General features: G+C 36.6%; 1 protein-coding gene across 1 annotated transcript in view; it reads right to left on the bottom strand.

Moving 5' to 3' along the window:
* AGMO (alkylglycerol monooxygenase) overlaps nucleotides 1–24,686 on the bottom strand; it is a 195,379-nt gene that overhangs the window by 84,839 nt on the left and 85,854 nt on the right. The window contains exons 7-12 of the mRNA XM_009326121.1: nucleotides 21,568–21,663; nucleotides 7,433–7,499; nucleotides 5,809–5,874; nucleotides 5,626–5,705; nucleotides 4,271–4,405; nucleotides 3,660–3,776 (exon numbers count right to left, since the gene is read on the bottom strand). Of these exons, the coding sequence (XP_009324396.1) occupies nucleotides 3,660–3,776; nucleotides 4,271–4,405; nucleotides 5,626–5,705; nucleotides 5,809–5,874; nucleotides 7,433–7,499; nucleotides 21,568–21,663 (561 nt within the window). The remainder of the gene's footprint in view (nucleotides 1–3,659; nucleotides 3,777–4,270; nucleotides 4,406–5,625; nucleotides 5,706–5,808; nucleotides 5,875–7,432; nucleotides 7,500–21,567; nucleotides 21,664–24,686) is intronic.

The raw sequence follows: 24,686 nt of genomic DNA, 5'->3' as shown, positions 1-24,686 counted from the left end.
TGCCATAGCATTATTATTTTATATTTTGTCAGTAATGAAACAATAATTCATTTAAACGAAGGAAATATGCAATTCTAAATGTGTATTTAGATGAAAATTGAAAGATTCCACATTGACTTTTATATTGCAAAGGACTCAGATTGTTTTATTCCTTCTGAAGAATAACATGGATGCATTTGCTCATCCTGGTGTGCTCAGTGTTTCCACAGAAAGTGCTAAGACCGATGCCACCACACTTCATAATTTAGCAGATGCCCTGCTGCATATATCAGACACCTTCACATTCAAATGAAGAACGCTACTACAACGCTATGAAATGTGTATTGTTATCTGTGTTTGTCTGTATGAATTTATTTTAACTTAGAATTCCTAAAAAAAAATTGTAAATTCTTAGCAATATTCCATATACAGCACTTGGTGATGTCCTACTGAATGGATATATTAATTGTGTTCTCAGCTTTCAAGAGACCTATCTTATCACTTACTACTATCTGTCTAATTGAAACTGCTCACATATTCATAGCATTATAAGCACAGTAAATGTTACAGTATCTATCAACAATAAAAAAGACTGCAAAATTAGTTTAAGGTACACTTCACTTTGATTTATGTGATACATGCATTTCTGGAGCTATGAGACTTTTGCTTTGAATGTACTGCAGTTTTACACTCCTAGCACTCTCTCTGGGACTGATCCAAATCCCATTTCTTCAATGAGCTTTGGATCAGATCTAGATGTGCAGAGCTCAGAAGTGATTTTTATTCTCTGGATGTAGTGCAGATCGCTATATAGAAAATAAACACTGTATGCTCTCTCCTGTGGAAAATATGTATTTGTTCTTTCTTGTTTTGCTCTTTTCACAAGTTAAATGTAGGTCATTCAGACCGAAGGTATATGGTTGCTCTTTATGTATGGAGAAATTTAAGACTTCTACAGGGCGTGAGACCAAACACTGAGCAACTGTAATCACTTGAGAAATGTAATAGCTGTGTGCTGTGTCTTATGGCTATTATGAAATGGAACTTATACCTAAAAATGAGGAAAACAGTTAGCTTTCCCCATTTATGGAGCTATGCCACAGTTATGACATAATTCATAGCCAGACAGAAAGTTCCAGTTGTATCCATAGACATTTCATAACTCAGTGTAGTGGAAAACTGATATTGAAGAAAGATTTTTGCCAAGTAAGGTTATTCATACACAAGCTTCCTTCTCATGACAGCTTCCCCACTGTACTGCAGAGCGATGCTGGAACTCTGCCTTGGGACCAGCACTTTCTACACCCACACTGAAGGTTTATGTCCTGAGATGAGGTGCTTCTAGTCCCCCGTGCTCTCCTTCTTATCCTTACTACCTTATTACCCTACAGTTTTGTGCAGAGAATTTTCTAGTTGTTTTTCTACAATAAGTTCATAAATGGTGGATCTTCAGGATGTTTCCTCCGTGACTGCAAGAACTTAATGGTCGTCTGGGGCTTGGGTGCATTTTTCAACTTCCCTTATTACTTATTATTAAACAGCTGCAGTTATCAGCAGAGAAAATAATTTGGACCATCCACTTTTCCTTCCAGGACCAGAAAAAGGCAAAAAGAGAAAAGAATAAAATAGGAAAAAATTCATAAGCAGACTCCTTACTTCTTGCTGCTAAAAGCAACAGTAACAAAGTAAAAGACAAAACACCAACCAAACAAAAACCCCACAGTTTGATCCCTATACAAATGTGACTTGCTGCTGGTATGTAGGAAGCTAGAATTATATCCCGAAAGTCTCGCAGAGGTTTTTCTCAATACAAGAACATTGGCAATCATGTATACTGTATACCTTGTATACATTGGAGGTATTTATCCTTACCTTTGGCTTAATTTCCTGTCCTCAGAAATTTCTTAGAATAGACTAAGCCTCAGATGGCTTAGTAATCTCTGAATTCCCTGCAGTTGCAATGTGACCCTTTATAGAGGTGAACACGATGTGTAGAATAACTTAATATTAATCAGAAGAGTATGGCTGAGGTACCTTTTATATTGTATCGGGAATGCTACATAAAATACTTACTCTTTAAACTTTTCTCAAAAATTGCATCGTTCTACTGGTCTGATGTGCTACTCAGAACACATCTAACCAAAAAAGTAAAAAAAAAAAAAACAACGAGCTGTAGCAGCTCGTATATGCAGACCTGCCAGAGCTGCTGTAAGCCTGCTGCCGCATATCCCAAGAAATTATTGCAGTCCCTCTCCTGCCCTTCTTGCCCTGGGACACAAGAGGAATGTCTGAGTCGGAAGACCAAAACTTCAACGTTTGGACAAGATTTCTGACAGCTTTGAAATGGCTTTGCAATCCTCTGGAATCATTCATGGATGACCACGGTCAGTTATGCAAAAGAGACTTATTTCTAGAAATCTGCCTCTTGGCTGGATTCAGACATGTTGGTCATGGGCAAAGGCATCGGGGCACAGCGAGAGGGGCTGCTCCCTGGGGAAGGAGGCGGGGGCGCGGTGGCAGGCAAAGGGGCAGGGCCATGGCCCCAGCAGGAAGAGTGCTGTGCCGCAATGCCCATCGAGGTGGGCAGGGGACAGTAACAAATCTCAGCCAGGGGCTGGAGATTGCTGGGCAAGTGTGCCAGGATGAGGTAGGTCCACAGGCGAGCAGAGGCTGAAGAACCCAGGGAGCCCTTGGCACCCTGACAGCAGGCCTGTGGCAATGTGGGTGACACAAACACAACAAGAAGACTGCTCTTTAACCAAGAAGGTCTTAGAAAGGTTTTAAGAAGGCCAAATGGTGTTTTATCAAACTGATAGACTTTTGTGGTGTTTTGGTAGGCCTTTGACTGATTTGTGGGAATACTAGATGCATTAAAATTATGCTTCATAACTAGGAAGATTTTAGTTTTAGTAAAGTAAAAAGAGTCATCAAGGAAGGAAGAATGAAAAGGAGGTTGGAAGGTATGGAGGGTGTGAAACTATGGCAGCAGTTAATGTCTCGCTTCTTGTAGGTGGAGATGGCCTCATGGTTCACCTTCAGAAACTGCCAGGTATCCATGAAGGAACTACATCGTGTTACCAGGGAGATCCCATCAGCCCAAACGCGAGGTGGTAAATACATGCCTCTCCTTGCTGTATTTCTATCAATGCTGTTGTATGTTTGAGACTGGAAGAAGGATTTGCCCCGAGTCTGTGCTCCTCCAACTCTGAACTCATGCTGACACCAAGCTTCCCACCTGCAAGCACCACAAGACCTTTGCAATCTTCCTTCTAAAGCTTGGGCATTATTGGCATCTAACAATATGACCAACCTTGACATCTTAAAACGTACATAGTTTCAAGTCTGACATACATTTTTCCTTTCGTGAAGTCCTAACAACTGAAGCAGACACACACATCTTCTATGGAACATTTATTATTTTTAATTTAATTGCTTAATTAATACGGTTATTAAATACTGTTTAATAAACAGTATAAAACATTGTATATTTAATATTATATAATTATATATTTAGCCATTTATTTTGTTTCTTTTTACAGAGTCTAGTTATTATTATAATAGCTTAAGTAAGATATGAGTCAGGCTGTAGAGCCTCTACTCAGTGCTTTATTATTTAAATATGTTGTGTGTCATATTACTGTTAGCATGACATGTATTTCATAAAGATAGGAATTACTTACAGTCACGGTACCCAGAAGTTCAGTATACAAGTCCATTATTACAGCAAAATGTACAACTGCATAGCAATTAAGATAAGCTGGTACACTTGGATTGAAGGGAACTTCTTTTCCGGTGATCTGTATGAAGCAAAACAGATAATAGCCTTCAACAGTGACCTGCTCCAGCCTGTTATTCCTTAGTATTCTTTATACTTACAAACACAAAAAAGATTAAGGGACATAGATAATTGCATAAAGATAATCTACTATCAAACTTATGTACTACCTAGTGTGAGACAGAGTTTAACTCTGTGTGTGTGTGCATACATTCACAGCTAAAAGAAAACCAGAAATTACCGTACTCTATAGAACAATTTTGAAAATCTCTTTAGGAAATGAATAATGAAAAGATAAATAAAAAATTTTTTTTTTCCTTCAAATAAAAAGAAAAAAACACAGCTAAAACATTAATTTCCTTCAATTTCTGTTCCCATTTCATCTTCCCCTATGCTTTATGACTGCTAATTTGCTAATTTAAAATAGCATGTGTAGAGTTTTTAACATTGATCCAGTAGCATTAAGAGGTCCAAGTAAATTACACAAAACTGAAAGCCTATGCATGTTCTATTTACCACTGGGATTTCCTCAGGAAGGCCAAGTCTAGGTTTGCCTGGTCCCCAGCCTGGCCCTTTGAATATGACAGAAAGCTTGTTGCAGAACCCAGGTGTGGCCCAAAACGTGTTCCAAATATGAGCCAAGGGACGTAACTGAAAAAAAGAGCAAGTAATTTTTCATTGTTAGTAAAATAAAATTTAATAAAACATTATATTTTATTCATTTTTAGCTCTCAAGTAAATGATTTGTCAAAGTCTAAAAAGAATAAATTAGGAATAGATGAAGACAGTCAGAAGTTCAGAAAACTTGACTGAAATAGGCAGGAGCCATATCAAGGCTTTGGTTTACAGTGAGGATTACAATGGCTTCTGCCCAAAGGAAAATCTGTCTCTCCTGTAATCAATCCAGAGTATTTAACGGTATATTGTATAGCTATATTTATGGTGGTTTTAAACTAGAATTTGGTTACTGGGACCTTGACATGACATACTCTCAATAACTACATTACTTAAGTTTCTGCCTGGAATGGATATAATTGCACAGGCTGTGGCCATCCTTCCACCTTCCAGCCCAGACACCCCTGCAGGTAGAATTTCTCATTCTTTGAGATGCCTCCTTGGGTGAACAGTCATGAAAAGCAAACAGGGACTTCAATACTCCTCAGTCCCTGAGGTTTTTACAGAGAATTTTTATCCAGCTTAAGTGAAGCCTGGGTCAATAAATCTAAGAAGCACCACACTAAGTACTTTTTCTTCTCTTTCCTTTTCTTTCCTTTTTTTTCCTTTTCTCTTCTTTCCTTTTCTTTCCTTTTCTCTTCTTTTCTCTTCTTTTCTCCTCTTTCCTTTTTTAAAAAAAACTATATTCAACCTGTTTTGCAGGTTTTGTTGAGACCATGATGGCTGCTATATAATGCTGTCAATACAAATCATTCTGGAGTACCTTGAACAGCAAATATGCAGCATAGATAAAAAAAGTAAACATAAAATCAGTTACACCATAGGGTTACTGATGAAATAGCAATATTTTGAGAAGACAAACAACAGATGAAATATATATTTTTGTCTGTGCTTCGCTGCATATTGCTCTGCATACGGCAAAATGGACATCATTCAGTCCAAGGCCTGTTATATATCCATTGTAATTAGTTGTTAATTTTATTGTATTGTATTTTTGTGATGACTACAAGCTCTGCATATGCTCAGTGCAGTGAGCAGAAATAATTGTTTTGTAATGAAATACTGAAGAAATTGTAGATAACTTAATTCACTGTGCAGTAGTGCAAGGATGGCCTCAACTTTTCCTAAGAGAGGAGTGTCTTTTGAACATGAGTGCCTGTTGAAGATACCAGAGTCAGTGATACAAACTATAGCACCTGGAGCATGATGGGATCAAATGAATTTACTGGATGTGTTAAGCCATATACAACTTTTGCATCTTCTGCCTCAAATGTTCCTGGTGGAAGAAGAAAAAAAAAAGAACAACAATCAAACTCAAAAGTATACATATTTTTGCCACACTAACTAAATGTGAGCGAGAACACCTTTTTTTTACTTACCAAATATCCTGTCCCAGATAATGAATGTGCCACCATAATTTTTGTCAATGCAGTAAGGATTTCTACCTATAATAAAAATAATTTATGAGAACAGTAATTGCATGTAATAATACATGCAACTGAACTATGAAGGGATATCTTCATCATTAGCAACAATTTATAATCTAAAAATAATTTTAAAAGGTAGCTAATGCACCACTCCTTGTACAGCTACAAAATTTCTTTTTTCTTACTAGGCTTATTGCTCTCTTTCTACTCAGATTCAAACATACAAATCAAACGTGTCATACCCAAAATTTCTGTGAAATAGAAGGACTGATCTGGAGAGTAAACTCGGGTCGAAATATATTTATAAAGACAAATTAAAAAGCAAATAAAAAATAATTTCACCAGTTTATACCTAAGAAAATATATGCTAAATACATTTATGTGCAATCACCTCATTAATGGCTTTCAGCTGTCTCTATCTTCTATGCCATATGTCTGATCCTGCCTTCATCATTATTAACTTCAGTGTGAGGAAAACTGATCCTTCTATCTGTTTTCTAGGGAAGGTATTTGTATATAACTGTCCTACCAAAAGTATGAGCAAAGTAACATTGATTACATATCCCCAAGGTTGTGGAGATTGTCTGGAGCGACCGTACAACACTTGATCAGCTCCAGAGTGATTCTGCTTAACTCCTATCAGGATCAGAGGATTAGTTTGGATTTGCAGCAAAGCAAATAAGAGCAGAGTGTCTCCCTCCAGGATTACCAGTACTTGTGCAAATTTCAAGGATTAGACACTTACAGCACCACAGTCTTTTTAAAAAGTCTACACAGTGCCATAAACACTTTACACAGGGAGGATATAAGAAATATTAATAACATCCTCTGTACATATAACTGCATTTGAGTCTGTTTCAAATTATTTTGTTCTTCTGTTCCCCTATTACTTTTTTACTTGTTATCTCTGCACACTGAATGAGCCAAGGCCATCTATGAAATCCATTTCTATTCTTCAGACATGCTCATGACATTTTTCAGTATGCAGTGGAGTTATTAATCCAATTTACATATGGAGTACGGTCTTGAATGCCTCTGAATATTGATGAAAAGTCAATCATCATGCACTTGTGTGAAGTGAGATTTTTCAATAATTCAGACAGATGAAACCAAATTCCACTAAAACATTTAACAGTTCTTCTAAAAGGTAGCCATGTCTTTTCACACATTCAGTGCTTGAATTTGAATGCAAAAGCATCTGTTAGTGATTGACAAGTTGATGATGTTTCAGGGAAGGAAGAGATATTTTTCTATCACTCTTCATATTTACAAAAGTTTAATTGTTTTGCTCAAAGTCTTCCAATTATTTCACGTTATCCAGGTTTAATTTCTGCTCAATAATTAATCCTAAATGTAAAAATTCTGAAATTAAATTTAAGTTATAAAAAAGTTTTTTTTTTTAAATTGTGAAATTTCTAACTGAACAAGGACTATTTTTGAAGCAATGATCAAAATTAAAATCCTTCTGTAAAACTAACTTTACAGTACAATTTTAGTACTTTATTATTATTATTATACAAATAGTAACCATGAGAAAAAACATACTGAGAAATAAGCGGTTACACTTTTAGCTTACCATGATGAACTCTGTGATGACTGGGAGTATTAAGAATCCACTCCAGAGGCCCAAGGTTGGTGATGACCTTAAAAAAGTAATGTTTCAATTAATTTGAAAATACTATATAAAATCAAAAAGGAGGGAAAAGGGGGAGCAAATGCATAAAGAGGATGCTTATCTTAAGGAGAATTGCATAAAAAGACAAGAATGCATTTTTTTTGCCTGAACCATTATTTCACTGTATTACTGTTACAGGAATTTTCACGAAAAAAAGTGAAATTTAGTAAAATGCAAGTATGCAAGTTAAAAATCAAATTTCTTTTTGATCCAGCAGCACATTTTCCTCTTATTTTTATTATCAGTTCATGATTCCATACAGATCATTTCACTCACATTTTTTACCCATATCCATTGGCACTGCTTGGGATCCACTGTAACTCTAAGATCCCAGTTATGTGAACACTTTAAATCAGCAAATGGCTGGCACTGACCCAGAAACAAGTACTCCTTCCTCCTTCAGTACCTTTGACTGCTTGTTCCTTCTATCAATACCCTTCTTTTACCCTGGCACAAATGCAGTAACACAGCAAACCTGATTAGGGAACTGATGAAAGTTAAAACTAATTTTGTTTTGTTTTTCTAAATTAGTTTAACTGGATCAGTTCCTGAATCTGATCCAACGTATGGTCACAAATACACCGGCATGAGTCAGAGGCATTAAAAGAAAGTAAACCAGCATAAATTCATAGTGGAGCTGCGATCTAAGGCAACGATTCAACAGTACAGAAAATCCAGCCCTGATCATTTCAGCACCAGACCAAAAATGACAGAAAGTGTTGATTGCCATAAACTTAGTCTATTGATTCAAGCTTTGTCAGAAAAAGCTGATGAGTTAAGTTTGTATCAGCAGGGTTTATGCTAAATTAGGTACTCTCCTGTATTATGGAGCCAGATGAAAGCCAGCATTAACTTCAGATTTTGTGCTTCGGTTAGCTCAACAGAAGTGTGTGGATACCAAAACACAGCAACTATTGCTTAATCCCAAACACAAAACCATCAATCAAATAGATGCAATCACTGGATGACCAAAAAGGATTTCTGTTCAAAATATATCTTAAAATAGTATCTATTCACCATGTCTGATTATGACCATAATGTCTTGCAATTAAAAGGCGGGGGGGGAAGGCAGCTTAATAAAAATGCATAGACCTTAAGAAAGAAAACCCAGAACCTATCACTTTGTCTTTTACAGAACTTAATTAGTAAATTTAATACTCATACTGCAGAAATAGGTGATCTGTAATATAATAATAGAGATAATATTGGCAAACAACACATTAAGTAGAGAGGCAGACAGTCATTACTCATAAAAGCAGGCCCATTCATCTAAATAACTAAACATACAAGGATTTTTATTCATTTAAGATTTACAGAACAAAGTCCTAAAATATGCCAGTTCCATTTCTGTTTAATTCACACTAGTGCAAGTGGAAGTAGATCTGGACTCAAAAAGCAGACACAGGACATTCTTCAGATGTATTTAAATTTTCACAAATGAGGCAAATACCACAATGAAAGAAATAAATAGCTTTTGATCATTTCTGTCTTTAAAAACAGATAAAAGAACTTCTACTTAATAGGTTAAGCAGAGCATTTCTGTAATTAAAGGAGTATAGAAATGAGGAAATTCTTCAGATAGAGAGAACTGTAACATTTGGAGCATCTGTCTCAAAATCCTGCACACACTTGACTGGAAAAGCAGAATACTGGGACAAGTTTGTTTTGTTTTGTTTAACTCAGAAGCCAAGGACAACATAAGTAGGACCATTTGTTTTTCTCAGTTCTCCCTCAAAATAAGTTCAAGCCTAAAAAGACCACCTAAAGGTGAGAAATGATTCATCATTCATGCTAGCTCCATTTCCCACCTCTCTCAAGCAGAAAATCCCACTGTTTTAAGCTATGTGAGATGTGACCACTAAATTAATTTAATCTGAGTCAAATGTCTTGGATTGAACTGCAGCCCAGCACCTGAGAAAGCAGTGATTTATCTATTAGACCACACCTAACTTTGACGCACTCGGTTTCAATATATTTTTAGCTCAGTACTTTAACAATTTTTTTGAAAATAAACCAAATCTGTGCTAGGAGAGCAGGGAATCACTAAGAAATAGCAGTCTTCACTTTTAGCCTACAGGTGGATTATAATAAAATGTCCTTATAATGAATGCCTTCAAGTCTTCAATATCCAGCTGATTAAGTTCATATTTCAAAATTAAAATTTGTCCTTTTGAAAGTCCATATAATACATCTGTATGCTAAAGTAGAACTTTGTGTCCTGCGGCTCCCTAAGGACCTCAGGAACTTACGTAAAACTTTAAATAAATACTTCTGACTAATCCTAGAGAAAGTATTTTCTTTGGAAAATGAAACCTCTCTCATCCTTTAAAATGGTCCCAGCCCACTACTAGTCTTTCTTTGGGTGATGACATTTACAAATCTACTGAAATATCTTCTCTGCAGCATCATTAGTGATTGATGCCTGAGCTACTTTGATTCATTATTCAGCCAGGGTTACCTCCATTGCAAAGACATACTAGCCACATGCTGATGGAAATATCATCTGAGATAACAATTATAACCGCATGACTTTTAAGCTCAGAGGTGGTACAGAACTCTCTACCTGACCAAGCAAAAATCCAGCATGCTGAAATTAGCGATCCATAAATCAACGCTTCAGCTAAAACACATCAAAAACATTTTTTCACCAGATATTCAAAATGCTACAGGGTGCTATTTCTAGAAACTTCCCTTGCTATCAGTAAGATTACTTCTATATATTTAGCACATTTCTAAAACAGAAAAAACTATTATCAGTGAAAAACTTTTGGTGCCAAATAAATGTGTATTTTATATATTCATATATCATTCCAACAAACAGAAACATATTACCTCTGGAAAGCTGAATTTTGAAGGCTCCTGCACCACCACATGGCAAAGAACAAATTTATGTTGTTGAATTTTGTTGATTTTTTCTATATTCTGCCATCTTATCAGGGGCGAAACTCCTACAAGCAGATCTTTCACCACAGTAAATTGCCAAGGCTAGGATAGTAAGGCAATTTTTGCCAGGCAAGATTCTGACCCTGTCACATCGGACTGACAGGAACTTACTGAAATCACAGTGAAATGAATGAAGTTTGCAGGAATTGACTCATAACAAAATTTAATGTGGCATAACAACAGCCCATGTTCAAAAGAATGCCTAACAGGCAATGGAGAGGAGAAAGGCGGTGGCAGGTGCTCCACCTACCCATCTACCTTTCGGCTGTCAGTCTACCCTCATTTCTGTGCCTTCATTGTGTCCAGACTTTTTCCTTGGAGAATGGCAATTGCAGAGGAGCTCGTAAGTGCCCATGGTGGCAGTAACCAGGCCTACACTGCAGTTGCAACCGGTCACCAAAGCATATACACCACTGGGTCTCAGTCATTCAAGACAGCAAAACATTTTCAGCTTAAAATAGCTTTGTATTCAAAATGGCTTTTTAGAATAAGAACTTTCACAATGTTCACATTTCAGGAAAAAAAAATAGAATTAAAAAATCAAAAAATTAACTAAGTAAGTGTGATAAGAATAGCAGCACAGCTCAGTTTTTGTGGCAGGATTTTCACTGAAAAGAAAAAGCTTTCTGCTACTATAATTTTTGTATGCAGTAGAAAGTTTTGTTTCAGACCTTTTTACTAGAAAATAGTTTCAAAATTTAAAAAAAACAAAGTGGAAATGTCATTACTCAATATCCCTTTCGACTGTACTTCAAACCCTGTTTCATACTATTGAAAGGAAAGAGAGTCTGCTTGTGAGTATAAAATATTCTTCTTCTTTATATCATCATCTTGCAGTGATTTTGGGAATACAGAAAAATACCAGTCATATATATGATATATATAAATGAAATATGATATTTTATCATATAATATCATGAAAATACCAACCAAAAATACCAAAATACCAATCCCCTAAAAGTTGAAATACCCCAACTATTGTCCAACGATGACCTTATCTGTATTTTGACCAGTATGGCTGGGGGGGGTTACGTTTGTGTTTGTTTCCCCGATACAGACACCTACTGTTCTAAATCAATTCCTGTCTCCAATTTTTCCTCTCTCAATTAACACATCATGTGCACCTCAACTCCCATGCCAATGACCCACAGATGAACTGCAGCGTGCCAGCAAAACTCTTTTCCTGTTTGCTTTATTTATTTTTTAACATGCCATAGCCACAAAAATAATTTTTCACCTGCCCAAATCCTTACAAATGGACTCGATAAACTACCTACAAATCAGATATGTAGGTATCTTACGTATACCACTTATAAAAGCTTTGTCAGATCTCTTCACAAAACATGTATTCTTCTTTTTTTTTTTTTTTTAAGAAATAACATATTCCCTCCATTATTGTACTTGGGTATAGCTAAATAACACAGCAGAATTACTGACAACACTTGAAGCAATTCCAAGAGCAGTTTAATAAACAAGGCAGGCTAAAAGCTGCAAGCTTAGAAATGGTTTCCATACACTACTGAATAAAACGTACTGGAAGTGAAATCTCCATACATAGTGAGAACTTAATGTTTTTTTCTATAATAGTAGCTCTTATATAAAGATGTTTCCTTTGTGACAGCAATCCCTAGCCTAAAGGAAAAGAACATTATGCAATATCTCTTGCGGCATGTAAGAACCCCCGTTTGCGGTCTCAGAGTTTGTCAGCACCAAGGGAAATCTTTATTGCCTGGTACCTGCACCACTTCAATGTACTTCTTGTTTAAATAATGAGAAAAAATCGTGACATGAAATCCAAGGGAAACTTTACATCTTGTGTAACAACTCCTCCTGTCACCACTACAACATGAATCTTTACTTAACTCTGTTTCAGCATGAATGTTAGGAAGGAATGTCGACTGAGTAGAGCAGGCGATGTTACAGTAAAATCATTCGTATATAAAAAGTCAGGTTTTTTTTTTCTTTGAGTATAAAAAAAGCTGTTTGTAGCACAGCATTACTTTCAATATCACAGTGTTGCTGATCTACAGGACAAGAGAGGGCAAATTCATCCCTGGAGCATCACTAAGGAGCACTCTGAACTTAACTTTGGGGTTTCTGTTAGATTAGTTGGTAGTAAACCACATATTACTATTGATTTCCTCATCCAAATCAAGATACAATTTTTATTCCTGGTATATAAATCTATATTTCAGACAGTCTGGTGGGGAAATTTAAAAATAAGACCTTAATTACATTCCCCGGTAGAGCTGCTGTGTTAATTCAGGACAACACACCCATGTATTTATACAGATGGCTCTGGTGATTATATCTGCCATGTGAAATCTCTACAGGGAAGCTGGGGAAAGGCAGAACTCCTAGGATATGTGCTCGTCTGCCAGTTTCACACTTTGAAATCCTCGGCAAACCCTGATTTATATACCGCCAACTGTTTTCCTATCTGATTAGGCAGTTTTCTACTCCAGTAAGCATGTAAAATGGATGTAGCCAAATTTCCACACTGAGGAGCGAAAAAAAAATATTTATAGTTTAGAAATAAAACAAGCGAAAGGAATCAGGCCTGTTGGGATCATAAAGAGTTTCATAGGGGGCAAATTTCTGATAAATCTGGACTATAGGAATGGGAGGTGAAAGCCTAGTCTTAATTGATAGTCCGGTTTAGGGCATATTTATATAATAAACACACAGACTTAAGAAATGTGTTTATAATAAATTATCTCGAAGGCAGGCTGTTGTCACTTTTCATTGTTTTACACCTCAAACAGGAGGTAAGGTTTGAATCAAATTGGTACCTTACATGAATATTTCAGTTAACACTTTCAAAAAGTGGATTCAACTTTTGTGTTTTTTTCTTTAAAGATTGAATTAAGCCCTGTTGTGGGAAAGATGAGCACATATAGGAAGTTTCAATCAATATATCCACTAAAAATGAGAGAAAACCTACACTAACTGGTTGTTTTAATTGCAGCATTACAAATAGCAGAGCATGGAGAAAGTCACTCTTCCAGTCATATATCAAGTTAAGCATTTTAAACAAACTCCAGGAGAAAAATTGCTATACAATTTCAGTATTTTTCAGCAGTTTGATAAATACATGCTGGCAATTTGGGGGAAAAAAACACCCAGAAAGTAATAAATCAGCATGCCAGTCCTGAAATAAACTAAAATATAGCCAAGTGTAGCTCTTCACCTTCCTCTTTAAACAGATCAAAATATAATCAACATCCTACACTTGATTTTAACAAGTAAGTGTCTTTCAAATTTTCTGTTGGCTTTGAAGCCATAACTAATTTAAATAGACTCTCAATGAGTACAAGCTATGAGAAAAAACTCAAGAGTATTATGTGTAATATGTTAAGATGGAAAATTAGATTTATTTTTTTTTTTACAGAGAGCAGTATCTCTAACTTAACTCCACATTAATGTGACATCCTTTCATTATTATATTAAATTTATTTGGTAAATGAGTTGTTTAGATTGTTTTGCAGGATGCAGAATGTACTAAAATGTGTTCCATCTCTAAGTAGCTCATTTCACTTTTATCTTGATAATTCTCCAGAGACATAATAGACACAGGTGGCCTAAATAAAACTCTTGAAATACAATTTTTAGTTTTAGGGTTTCTGCAGGCAGATTAGCAATAGTCAGGCCAACTGCTGCTGAAGTAAACATTTCACAGCTGCCTCTTGCAAGAAGAGTCTTTGGTACAAGGACCAGAAGCCAACACTCAAACTCAAGGACTTAATTATTAGGAAAGTCAAGTTCCCGATTATGTTCTGATCCCATAAACTTTTCATTTCTGGCCTCACCAGTGACCCAGCTTCAAGGGGGAAAGGGAAGGGTTCCTCTGCCCGGATTGTTGCCCATCAAATGCAAATCTCCAATATAAGCCGATTATTGTGGGGCAGCCACTTTTTGAATGAAAAAGATCACGGCTCCTGTGCTGCATGTTGAACTCAGAGCTACTGGGTGCAGAGCACTACTCAGTTCATTTAAATGACTTAAATATTTCTAAGTCCTTCTCTATTCTGCAGTTCAGTTGAAAGAGAAGCTAGTTTAGAATAAAATACCAACTGACCGTGTCAAGGCACTTCTGGGCAGACTCAGATACCTAAAAGTGCCAAGGAGCACTTAGGTTTCAAATAGGAGGCTCATGCTCGGGCTACTAAGGTGTAAAGTTGGCACTCCTAATCATCACTGAGGTCCTAGGTGCCAAGGAAGGAACTCCAGACCTCATCCCACTTCATTTTTCCTGATTAAACAGTGTTCAAGTGCAGCCTACACTTAGCAGGACAGGAACAGTGTGCTCTCTTATAAATGTTTTATTTTCTCTCTCTTTTGTTATTCTTTTTATTTAAAACAAAAAGCAGAGTTATATGCTTTATATATCTAGAAAGATAATACTTTTCTCCCCTCATGGGGGGAGTGAAACATGGAAAAGTGGAACACATTTTGCAGTTATTGCTAGTATTTCCGCTTAGTGATAGTGTTATTAGCTTTGCTTTTCTCCGCACGCTGGCAAGTGCAATGATGACAAGACTTTCATCCTGCAGGTTGGTCAGAAAATCTAACAACCCATTTTGGCAGACACACTGGATTGAAGCAGTGAGATCTCTTTGTTTCTTGGAATCATGTTTGAGTTTTATTGTCTATGTTGTATATATAACCCATCTGGACCTACAAAGGCACTGTCTGCATTAAAGAAAGTATTTTTATCTCCCTGGTATTTATTGATTTATTTGTTCTCCTTCTCTCCACAGTAAATGCTTGAGTTGACAGTTTGTGGCAGGCGAACAATGAGTTTCTGAATGATAAAAGCATCAGCTATCAGGAATGGGACCAGAACTTTGTTTTGTAAACCAAAATTTTATTCTTTGTGCAAATCAGCGATTAGTTCATTCCCCATTGATTTTAGAATAATTTCTTGGATCTTTGTAACAGTCAGAAAATCTAGCTTCTAAAAGCCAGTAGGCTGTCGGACGACATGACCCATTTCTAGGAATTCCACTTAAATCAGCTGCGTCACCGAGAGTTGTCAGACACAATCTTGAACCTCAGACTAGGAGAATGGCTGTATATCACCTCTACATCACATTCATCTTTTTGATGACTTTTAGAAAAAGCCTCATGAATGGCAAGTTTTTAGACTGATCCCTTGTAACCTGACTAGAACAGATGTGTGTGTTTCTAATTTCAAGGGCACATCAGACAGATCCATGTCTATTTTTGGCTATAGTGGCTGAATTAAAGAAAATAAGCTTGTTCTTTCATTAAATGAACCAATGTATTAGAATACAGAAAATGAAAGGTTTTGTTGGCATATGCTGTTTGAATTCAAAATGAGTTTCCAGCATCAAATTCAAGAGAGACTGCAATTTCACAATTATACTCAATACATTGGATTATTACTGATTTTACCTTTTACTGGTGACGCTCTTTATTAAAAAAACCAAAACCAAAACCAAGCCACGTTTCTCACCTCGGCCAGGAAATCAGATCAGTCCATCATACTCTGTATCCACTGTGATCCATTCAATACCACTTGTATACCACCATTTTGCAAAAACTTCCACGTGTTAAGTTTGACTCATTACTCGCTGACCTTATAGGAACTATTCACAGTACATTAAATTAAGCATAAATATATGCCTTTGTAAGCAAGGCCTCAAGATTTTTTTACCTACCAGAAGAGCATCTCCATTTTTCATTTGCAAACTATTGAAGATTTTAGCTCATTACCAAAAATCTTTCTCCAACTCCACAAAACAACCACAAAAACAAAACTGTCTTCTTCCCACTGCAAATACTCAAAAGCATTATAGTCAAATAAGTTTTGTTAAAATGCCTTTTAAATTCAAAGTCTCATTTCTTCATCAAATTTACCTTTCAGTTTTAAGAAACAGATTACTAAATTGCTTCTAAATTACTAAACTACTGAAAGTACTTTAAATAAACCTTGTTATACCCGTTTACTCCTGTATTCCTTTCTTATTTAAATGAGACCACAGCACACAATGTGGAAAAGGTAGGCCCAAGAAAATGGACAAATTAAATTTGCAAAGAAATAGAGGATCAATCTCAATTGTTAGGGCCTGGGAATTAATAACTGAATATTTTATCTATTGTCTCATGCTGTCACTTATTTATCACATTGTCCTAAAGGTTTTATGATTCTTTTAACCGCCATCCAATAGACTTTTGTCTCAAACAGTTTCTGCTTAAAAAGACACCTTTGTCCTCTAGAGTTTCAAGAATAGATTTTGCTATTGATACAGTAATCACACAGGTACTGCTACTTAAAAGAAATACGTACTTTTTTATGCATTTTACTTAATTTTACTTGGTTCTTTAATCTGCTTGTTTAATTTCCTTATTGACCCTATGCTCATATTTGGAAAAAAACCCCAAAACAAAACATAGAAGATTTTTTCTGAATCTGGCCATCTTCCTAGGTAAGAGCTGATTAATGTAAGGACTTCAGGATTGGGCCACAACAGCTCACCTGTACTCAGGGAGCCCCGATGGTCTGTGCATGGCTTCCTGCCAGGAACAGAAGTCTTTTTCATGAAAGCGTGAAGCCTCCACGATTTCTCTCTCTTTCAATGTTTTTCATTAAAGAAAACTAAGCAGACGTCAAAGCTAAAGAAAGTCACAGACAGAAACTTAGATTAGTACACACTGCACGTACGTGCAAAATATTCTTTTACAAATACAATATACTTCCACAGCAAGTTTCAGTTTTACTGAATTGGTGCTTTCTGATAAAACCAAACGTATTTTGGCCTATATCTGTAGCAATTTCATGTCTCTTTTTCCAGCCTGCATCAGGTGTTGCCAAAATTTTTCCCATTCCTCCCCTGTTTTCACCCATGTTAGTCCTGGTTAATAGCAGTGGCTCACATTTTTCTGCTCCCAGAGTTTGATGAGGTAGGAAGACTTAAACAAGGGAAAAAGAGATGCTTTAAGAAACCTGACTTCCATGAGTATGGTAAAGGGCAGATTACAGTCTTTCCTTAAATTAGAAAATTAAACAGAAACTAATGCATGTCAAAGATCAAACAGGCACGGAATAATCTGCTGCTGCAATTACTACCAACAGGGATTGATTCAGTTGATACTTTGCAAATACAATTTGACATCTCATAAAAATTACAGCTAAACCAACAGAAACTAATTTCTGTTTTTCACAGGTGTCTATCAGGTTATAAACACACCTAACTTATTGGTTGTAATAAATGCATAACGGAAGGATATAGTTTAATATGAGCCATAGACCTTCCGAATCACCTGTGAAAATAAACTGAAATGGAGTATTTCTGTCTGTCAGTAACAGTCCTGAAACATTTTGTGGCTTTTGAAAAATTAGATTTTTAGTGCTCTTTGACCAAAGTTTTGTTTTGTTTTGTTTTTTCTCTCCTTATGATCTAGCTGAGAATGGTCTAGTCATAGAAACATTTCTCCCAGACCATTTAAGAGCAGATCTACTGACTGAGTTATTCTATTGACCTAATAGTATTGGATAGGACCAAAAATTGTTTTCTCTTGATTTATTGAGATCCTATCTTTATGCACCATTACAGAAAAGTGCTTTCTTCAGTTCGATTTTGGGTTTTTTTCTTTCCATTTTTCATTTAAATAAATTATTATGAGTTTATTTCAATACCTTGGTGCTCCTCAGAGATTTTTAAAAAAATATTTGGAAAATTTTCGATATCATTTCAGATTGCCATGTACACAGTGCAATAATGCGCAGAAGCAGTGAAAAAAAAGTGGACTTCAGACAGCAAAGTTCTTGTAATGGGAGAATACAGTTAAATGCAAATGCGTAACTTAAGTCACAAAGTCGTGTTTTCACTCTAGCACACCCAACCTTTCTTTATTAATTACAGCAATGCCTTTCTTGTATCAATAGTCCATTCTGATTTTGGTGCTAAAGATCTTTTATTATTACTAAAAGAATGGTATAGTATAATCTTTATATAAGAATTATGGTGTTTAAAATGCTGTACTACTTTATATAAAAGGCCAAAAGCTAATGCATACCAAGTATGCATGAAATAAAGAAGTGTAACTGAGATAGAATGAGTGGGTACTTTTTATCTTTATGAGATAGAACGAGTGGGTACTTTTTATATTTATGATTTGGTATACTGTCTTCACAGGAATATACGAGCCACTTGAGTTAAAATAGACCATGTCTGATCTCCTGGTAGGAAAGCTGGACAAAAACTGACGTAACAAATATCGAAGAAGGTTAAAGCTATAACACAGGAAACTTCTCTCAGCATTGTTTGAAACAGCACTGGACACGTTATAAATTAAAGTATAGGAAAATATCAGGGATCATACTTTGGCTATAAACTTTTGCTCTAGGCTGAAACATGGTATAGAAAGTTTCAGCACAGCACAATCCTTTTCTTGTAATTACTGAATTCAATTTAAATTACTCCCAAGACAAAACATCTTCCCTCAGAAACTTTCATATGCTTTCATTCTTTCCTATTACTTAAATATCATGGGTTTTTTCTTTTATAAAACAATAAATTGTGCATATCCTTTATTAAGTTTTTCAGTGCTATGAAAAAAATCACCTATTAAAGAGAATTTTTTACTGTATCTTACTAGATTTTCTTTTACTGAAGGAGAAGGATGTGTCATCAAAACTTGTGAAGTTAATGATTTCCAAATATACTTGACTAGTCAATATGGGGCCAAATCTTGCCTAAGGAAATATCGATACTGATTAAAAGCAATAGAAGTCTAATGACAAACAACATTTCTTATCAAATGCCCCTGCATTTTAGAAGCAAACTATTACATCTTGCACTGGCAGAATAGAAATAATGAAGCGTATCTCCACTAGTGTCCTAATGACACATACTGCCACCCTGTAACAGCACCCACCACGGGCTCCCAGAGGACACCAGAGCTGCCACGGGATGATGAATCTCAGCTCTCAGAGCAAGGGCTAGCAGCAGTCACTGAGACAGGATGCTGTTTTCTATAAAACTCCAGGCCTGCAGACCCAAACAAATCTCATATATTGGGAAACTGCTGGAAACTGAGACTTACATAAAGGATTTGCATTTTACTATAATCTGTGTAAGATAATTAGAACTGTTAAAATTCAGGAAAAGGACTGTTTAAAAAAAAAAAAAAAAAGAGAAATGCCACAGCTTTAAACAGTTACATTGTAACAGTTGTTGCAAAAAAACCCCAGTATAATGATGAGGCATCATATTAATTTCACCAAAAATATTGGCTAATATAAACCTGCATTGCTGCAATAGCTGCTACTATTTCCATTCCTCCCCCTTCTCGTCTGTTATGCCCTTGCCCTTGAGAGCAGGCCAACTGCTAATACATGGTGTAACCCTATTTCTATTTTGACGTCATTTTTGACCTTAAAGCATGACTTCAACATACTTAAACTGATTTCAGCTGTGCTACAAAATCAACACCACCAACATTAAGAATATCTTCCCTTGTAAACAAAGATCTATGATTGGATCAACTGGATCAGTACAAAAGATCCATTGTTTTTCTACTGGCACAATAATTTAATACTAAGGAGTGCTTATCTTTTAATTGAGACTGAAATCCATTCCTGTTTAGACTAGTGTCCAAACTTGGCACATGGCACATACGCTATGGAAATTCCTTTTAAGCCCTATGAAGGATTTAGCGCTTTAGAGGGATGTAGGTGATTCATAAGTCTCTGAAATTCGCTTCAGAAACTTTAGATGCGCGCTGTGGCACCAGTGCTGAGACTCACTGGGTTACTGTTACACAGCAGAACACATCTTAGCCAAGGACGAAATGGCTTCAAACAGCAGAGAAGAGGTAAATGAGGCATATCATATTTTTCTTAGTGATAAAACACAGTAAAACCAGTTTGGGGCACCTAAGGCATGGTCAAAGAAACTTTGCTACCATGTGATTCAGAATATTCATTTGGTATAATTTCAAAGTGTTCAAATTTGTTCAAAACATTCTGACAAGCTTAATTGTGTATTGCTTGAGTTTATGCCAGTTCTGGTGATGTGTGTGACATTTTATTGTAAGCCTTTCCTATTCACGTGGTGTTGCAGAGTATCAGACATGTATTAATGATTTTAGAAATGTGCCCAACAGAAGTGAAATTTCAACAACAGAAGTTTGCTATTGGGTCACTGTAAGTAGCTTTTTTCCTTTTTTTTTTTTAATTCTTTTTTAAGGAAACACACAGGAAAGAGAAAATAAAAACTGTAATTCAAGCAATACAATCAGCTAAAATAGCAGATAAAGAAAATAAAACTGTCTTTCAAAAGAATTGTTCTATAGATCACGTAATGAAACTACAGAGGGAAAAAGGCATCTGTGTAATCAGAATAATCAAAGGAGTAAGTGTTGTAGAGACAATTAGCCCGCAGCCCACTAGGGGCTACTGAGGAATATGCTACTGATGTATAACATGGGATACTTTTAAACACCTCCACGGTACTGCGAGGGAGAAGGCAGAAGGCCGTTCAACTACCTGAGAAGTGTGGGAAACTACTTACTAATTACAATGGGTTATTAACTGTATATGTATGTAAACTAGATATGGTCTAGGCACTCACAAACCACAAATAAATAGGTGCAGTCATAAAAAAATAGCCATCAGATAATCAAAGAGCATTTTTCATCTGAGAACTACTTGCCCTAAGAAGGAAACAGTATCTGACTTCAGTTGCAACTCTAAATGATCTTGAAGAAGCACTGGGGTTTGGATATTTTTCCCTGAAATATTTATCTTAGAAATGAAATCAGTTTCAGTATCTGCCAGAAATGTTTAATAAGCTGCAAGATAGGAAAATATAGTATTAAAATAGCAAAAAGTTTTGATTCCTTACAGTTACTTTTTTTTTTTAAATGTAATTGGGACCAACTGGCCTCATTGCTTCTTATAAACTTAGCAATATATATTCAGAAAAAGGAATAAAAATGAACAGATGTTTCTCCTTAAAGAAGTCAGACAAAGATTTTTCTTACACAATAAATCAGCTGCTAGTGGATTTCCAGGACACTGCTCCAGGCTAACTGTTTAGGTATGGCTTAAAAACCTGGTTTACCTCTGTATGTATCCAAAACTGGTAAAGTAGATTAAACTGTAGATGAACAGCAAACACTGAAGGGGGAATGAAAAGAGCCATGGGCAAGTTGAAAATCTGAAAAATTGGAAAGAAAATATATGTTAGATATATCATTCTAAACTTGTGATGATATAACAAAGTACTATCTCAGGAGCTCAAAGCACTGCACAAGATAATTGCTTCTCCTAATACCTCCATAATGTAGAAGTTATGTAGAACAGATACTGATTATTATGTTACCACTAGATGTGCTATAGCAAATGAGACATAAATTATTGCAAAAGCGATTTGCCAAAATTCATACTGTGAGCAAGTAGAAAAATCAAGAAAAGAACTCAGAAATCCTGAGATTAGAAGTTTATTCTGAGTACTACACAGAGCAGACAGCAACATATCCTTGACGTGAAGGGTTCACTTATAGGGAAGAATTATCACAGAGTAAGCAAGGTGTGAATTTATAACACTATAGCTTTTCCATCCAAACTCCCTACGTGAGCACCATAAGGGCACGGCAGCTTACTGGGCTTTCAAAGTTAATTATAAATTCGCACCCTAACTTCCACATGGCATCTCCCTTGAAGCCCCGATGTATTGCTGAGTTCTAAAGATGTGCTAGCATGAAAACAGTTTCAGAAAACTGCTTACTTAGGAAAGGCACTGGTAACTTACATACAGAGTAAAGTCCCAGGAATTTCACAATTAACTGCTTAACTGGCTGAGCAATAGAATAAGACTTCCAAGACCTTCACATGTTAAAAGGCAGTCTGCTTTCTTCAGAAAAAGGCTTATCTTTTTTTTTTTCCTTCTACCTGACGTTGTGTTATAACAGCTGCATTAGGAAGTTAATCCTTCCCTAAAATACAGAGATTTTTTCCTAAACCAGACAGCAGCAGAGGTATCTTCAAAACTTTAAGTCTCTTCAGCACTTGGGGAAAATCTGGGTAGCAGATAAGACCTCCCTGTGAAACACAACAAAATTAGCAAACTCTGTTTTCAAATTCCTATTGTCCTTCTCACAAAAATTAAATTTTTGAACATCAGAGAAAGCAATCTGATAGCCATGACAGGCCTCCTGAGCCAGGAATTCCTTTAGTTTAGGTCTGCACATAGCATTTAATGCCGATATCCCCTCAGTTTTTGTCAAAAGGCCTACCCAATAGGTAAGATGTCACACTGGAGCTGTGAAACAAATGCACCTCCATCCCCATGATGTGACTGATGCTCTCAAGAAAGTCACCACAGCTGTTTCTCACTGTCACGAGCCAATGGAGGACTAAGGCCCTGCAATCCCAGCTCGGTCTACTGGCTTCAATACCAGACTATGACTGAAGTACTAGAAAGAAACCCTGAAGTCACTGCAGTTTCAGCATCACCTGCTAGAGTTGGGATAGCTGTGATTTCAAAAGCTACATTCAAAGGCTTCATGGATCACAGCTGCCTCACAAACTCCACGTGGACTGTTTCTGGTCGAGTGCCTTGGAAGTTCTTTTCCAAGAAGTCAAGGAATTCAAAGGTGGTAGAAAGCCTATGCTGAGCTTCTGGAACTTGGGGAAAAGAATGTAAACAGCTGTTTTGTTTTAATCAGTCTGATCCTCAAAGGCTGAAGTGTTTGCATGACATTTATAAAACAAAAAAAGAAAGAAAAATTTATTTGGAAGGTGGAATTTGCACATTCAATCCCTAAGAATCACTCGGCCTGAGTAAACTCACAAAAATTGGTAGCAACTCTTACCTAAGCTAAGGTAGAAGCTAGTAAATGCCATCGGGGGGATGTGGCATTTAGGCATGAAATTTTAGAGTAAAGGTGGGCATGATACTTTTTTAACAGTTAAAAATGCAGATCAGACTGCCTTGTGCAGAAGACCACTAAACAGAAGAGTGACTTTCAAACCCACAGTTCTCCATGCTCTGAAACAAAAATGTAGTGCAAGCCTCCCATACTTTAGAAGAAATGCCCTAAACACTGGCATGGAGTCAATCTCTTCTCTGAGTTCCTTTTTCCTCCTTCCTCTAACCTTGACCCCCTTAGCATTTAATTATTAAAAATGGGGGAGCTACAAAAAAAAGGAGACTGAGAGATATTTGTGCCACAACAGCCAGAAGGCTGGCATGGTTTTTCTCAAAGGTTATCTTAAAAAGAAGCCAACGAAGGAGTTGGACACATGGCCAGATTTAAGTAAAGCTACCGCAGTTTTCTCTTATTATTGATTGTACCTGTCTAAGGGCATGATAAGAGCAGGAAATTTTTTAAAAGGAATGGAGAGGAAGTTGATTTAAAAAAAAAAAAAAACAAACCAGATGGTTTTCAGATTATTCATGGAAGTCGTTGCAGGATTTAAAGCAGGGTTAAAAATGATATGCTTTTCCCCTAAAAGTATCAGAGGCAATTTGGTGATATTTACAGATGACTCAGAGGGGAAGGAAGGATCATCTTCATATTTATTTTCTAACCTACATCTCACAATGAGTACTAGGATTTCCCCGCTAAGTGGTGAGATGAGGAAAATTTTATATAAATCTACAGGTAAATTTGAGACTGACAAAGGAGAAGGCTTTGCTAACTGTCTCATGTTTCCTTGCAGCGTAAGCTTTATTTTGCACAGAAAGGATTTCAAAGACCATTCACAAAAGTAGAACCCATATGGAGGAATGAAAACATCTCCCATACAAAAGATTTGGTTTGTCCTATCTATGGTTCCACTGGAACAAGAAGATCAATGTCGGGGGAGGGGGGAAATCATTAACTAGTTTTTCACTGGAAACGCCAATTCACCAAATCAAAACATTACATGGGAACGTACCATCTTTCACTAATCTGTAAAGGAAAAGCTTTCCTGGCTCCAAGATGGCATTTCTGGTCAAAACTGCAGAAAAACACTTCTCACACTCACAGATCTTTTCCCACTTGCGGATTCGCCGCCAGTGATTGAGAGCGAGCCGCAACAACGGGTAACCTGACGGGAAAGGCGCTGGTGGAGGGGGTGGAGAGGCAGTCCTGCCTGGGGCTGCTGCGCCGCAGCCGCGCGCCTCAACACCCCAAGGCATTGCCCCTTCGGAAGGGCGCGCGCCCGCTGCAGGCTCTGCCCTTCTCCCTCCCC

This window comes from Pygoscelis adeliae, unplaced genomic scaffold (genome assembly GCF_000699105.1).
Source record: "Pygoscelis adeliae isolate BGI_AS28 unplaced genomic scaffold, ASM69910v1 Scaffold15, whole genome shotgun sequence".
NCBI classification, from domain to species: Eukaryota; Metazoa; Chordata; class Aves; order Sphenisciformes; family Spheniscidae; genus Pygoscelis; species Pygoscelis adeliae.
Note: the sequence above shows the minus strand (reverse complement) of the source record. Positions and strands in the feature narration are given on the sequence as shown.